General features: G+C 43.4%; 1 protein-coding gene across 1 annotated transcript in view; it reads right to left on the bottom strand.

Moving 5' to 3' along the window:
- Positions 1 to 3,682, bottom strand: part of DDX10 (DEAD-box helicase 10) — a 279,004-nt gene that overhangs the window by 260,231 nt on the left and 15,091 nt on the right. Inside the window, 2 exon segments of the mRNA XM_004709048.2 lie at positions 315 to 435; positions 1,808 to 2,117. Of these exon segments, the coding sequence (XP_004709105.1) occupies positions 315 to 435; positions 1,808 to 2,117 (431 nt within the window).

Genomic DNA, 3,682 nt, shown 5'->3' with positions numbered 1-3,682 from the left:
CTCATGATCACACAGGCTAGAGTTCAGCACATGTTTAATGCAGTTTATGTGGTAAAATTAGGTGCCTCGGCTGAAATTCGGGCCAGCTTATACTTGAGTATAAGTATACGGTACAAGTTACTCAACCATAACATTTATCCAATAAAACATTACCTTCATTAAAAATACACAGGCACGTGCTTGACAGTGGATGGATGCATGGATTGTGATAAGAGTTATATGTGCCCCCGCCCCCAAAAAAAAAAAAGGAAAAAAAACTTACAAAGGCTCTCTCCTAAGTCTGAAGTTTTCCATTAGAAATTGGTTAGACTCACCTAACATCTGGAGACTGGTAGCATGAAAACATACTGTTTCATCCATGTGTTGAAGAAGCCGGCCGGGTGTGCAAACTAGAATATTGATGTTATTGATCCTCTCCGCTTCATGTTTCAGATCCTGAAAACAGTTGTTTTACATTCAGCAGACTGACTCCTAGACTTTCTCACTCAGAAAACCCTATGCACCAAGATTAGTTTTTTTAAAGTATGTGACATTTCATTATAGGGTTTTGCTTTGTTTTTCATTAGAGTTTAGATATTCTAGTAATAAACTCAAGGAGCACTGGAGGTGGTGTATGTTAGAATTTGAGCCTTTAAAAGCAAGGTCCAGAGTTCAAAACTACACAGGAAAAAGATGACTTTCTGCTCCTATAAATATTTCGCATCAAAAACCCCCAAAGGCAGCCCTGCCCATACTATAGGGTCTTCGTAAATCAGCATCGACTCAATGGCAGCAAGTTTGTGGTTTGTCAGAGCAATAAACCCAATCTCCCTTCTACTTATTTCTGTAGCACATCTAAACGTATGGGCCATATAAAGACCTTACTGAAGACTAAAGGAACTCAGAGTTCCTTCACAGTATCATGCCCAGGATTGTGGATATTCAATAAATGATCTTAAGTTCCCATTAAGTATGCCAGAACTGACTAAGAAACTGGAATTACTTCCACTTTTTAATAAATCAGGAGCATTGAAGCAGGGCCCCCCAACACCATCACTGCGCCTTTTGGGGTTGAAAAGGTAACCACGTGCTCCACATATTAGAAGTTCCCCCTTTAAAGCAAGACCTCATTATGCTGCTCACTGATCAGCTAGGTGACAAGCACATGAATACGTGAAGGCGTGTGCTATTCTTTTTCATTTGCTTTCTCAAGAAGGCAAGAGTTTATTCTCACTGACTAGGACACATTTGAGCTCATGCAAGCACTCCAAATGTACTAGAAGGCTGAGCAAACACTGAGCAGCAGTTTTAACCATGGCTTAAATTAAGCGTTTCTCAAACTAACCTATAACTTCTTTCTTCGCTATTGGTCAAGCAATGCCCTGAATTATACAACCTCTTAAGACACCTTACTGTAAAGAACTAGTCCACAAACTGAAATGGCCTCGTTCCCATAGTATGTTAACAAATAGATTGGCTAGAGCAGATCTTGCTTTAAAGAGCCTAATCAGTTCCAGACACGGACAAAATGGATGTTCTGGGTCTGCAAAACTGACCCTCTATATCTTCCTTATCAATTGCCACAATGTTCCAACATAGACTGTCGAGCAGTGGTTCTCAACCTTCTAATGCCGTGACCCTTTAATACAGTTCCTCATGTGGTGGTGACACCCCACCCCACTCCCCCACCCCCGAACCATAACATTATTTGCACTGCTACTTCATAATTGTAATTTTGCTACTGTTGTGAACCTACGAATGTGTCGTTCAAAGGGGTCGCAATGTACAGGTTGAGAACCGCTGCAGTAGAGGGAGAGGACAAACCAACCTTTCCACCGATGATGAGACCAGCTGAGAAATCATGATTCTTTCCTACTTTCCGGAGGACCTCAAAGGTCTGATAGGCCAGTTCTCTTGTAGGAGATATTATCAGAACTCCCAACCCATCTGCTGAGGTCCACTGCAGACGATATAAAGCTTCCAGCACCTCAAAACAGAGAGCAAATAAATGGTTAAGAAGTCCTGAGATAAGTCCTCTTTTGATCCTGAGCCTCAACCCTTTCCCTTCCAAATCAAAGATCATTCATTGAGAAGCCATGTAAGACACACATTTTAGCAGAGTAAGAAAAGATTGTTTTCTTTTGTTCCCTTTCCACCATCTACCGAGTGTTCACCCTCAGAAAGAAGAAAAGCGATGCCCTATGCCAGCCCAGCTGCAATCAGAGCCAGAGCCAGACCATCAGGGGACTAGCATGTGCAGTCCCAGACAGCACCAATGTAAGAAAAAATGTGGTGCTATCATTTCAAACAGAATCCACATTAAAATGAATTTCTTCTGTGTAGCTAAACTTAAGAGGAAATAAAATTTAGAGTTTAAAAGAAATGGTTTTGCAATTCTTACTTGAACAAAAACTAAAATGTGATTGTTCTGGGCCAATTATTTTTTAGAATCAAAAATTGGGAAATAAGTGTATAACAGATATAAGTGAATGCCTAAGAGGCTGTGTTGCTTTACCATTATGAAGGGCAACTTATCAATATCTCTGGTGAATAGTTACAAGTCAGGCTGCTAACTACAAGGTCAGCAGTTCAAGACCACACCCACCAGCTGCTCCTCTAAAATGGACTTTTCCACTCCCTGAAAGAGTTACAGTCTCAGGAACTCACAGGGGCGTTCTACTCTGTCCTGTAGGGTCGTTATGAGTCAAAATCAATTCGATGGCAGTGAGTTTGAGTTTTTGGATCAGTGTCCCAGGAAATCCTAAACCAATGTCCAAATCCCCTTAAAGCAGGGGTCCTCAAACCACGGCCCGCTGGCCACATGCAGCCCACCGAGGATATTTATCCAGGCCACCGGGTGTTTTGGGTGTTTTTGCCCCGTTTAGTTGAAGCCCTGGTGGTGCAGAGGACTAAGTCCTGGGATGCTAACCACAAGTTCAGCATTTCAAATGCACCAGTGGGCTCTCATGAAGGATAAAACTGCATCCCCATAAAGATTTGCAGGCTCAGAAACCTTAAGGAGCAGCTCTGCCCTGTCCTATAGGGGTGTTATGAGTTGGGACAACTCAATGGAGGTAGGTATAGCTGAGGTGGAAAAGAACCAAAGTTTGAAACCCTGTGTGCATGAGCTTTATCCTACACAGGAGGCACGTGTAATTGCAGCTGGCAGGTCTGCAGGGGAAGAGCAGGAATAGCTTCCCACGTCTTACCGTACAATAGAGCCACTGCAGCCTGCCAACGGGAAAAGGCCCACAAGAATGTCATGACTTAAGGCACTAATTCATCCTTTTAATAAGTTACTGACTGCTCACCTGTACAAGGCACTGTGCTAGGACCTGGGAAAAGAGCAGAGAACAAGCAGGTATGCCCCTGTCTGGAGAGGCTTGCTAGCTAGCCAGGAAGTTGAATGTGAAAGCAACTCTTCCACACATTTGCATCCAATACCAAAGGCCACAGGAGCACTGCAGTGTAGTGGTTACGCATTGGGCTGAGATCTGCAAAGTCAGCAGCAGTTCAAAACCACCAGCAGACACTGTGGGAGAAAGATGGGGCTTTCTACACCCCCAGAAGAGTTACAATCTCAGAAACCCATGGCGGCAGTTCTACCCTATCCTACAGGGTGGCCATGAGTTGACATCAACTCCAAGGCAGTAAATGTGTGTGTGTGTGTGTGTGTGTGTGTGTGTGTGTGTGGTGTGGTGTG

The sequence above is a fragment of the Echinops telfairi genome, unplaced genomic scaffold, assembly GCF_000313985.2.
Source record: "Echinops telfairi isolate 266 unplaced genomic scaffold, ASM31398v2 ScPeMD7_7421;HRSCAF=8459, whole genome shotgun sequence".
Classification (NCBI taxonomy): Eukaryota; Metazoa; Chordata; class Mammalia; order Afrosoricida; family Tenrecidae; genus Echinops; species Echinops telfairi.
Note: the sequence above shows the minus strand (reverse complement) of the source record. Positions and strands in the feature narration are given on the sequence as shown.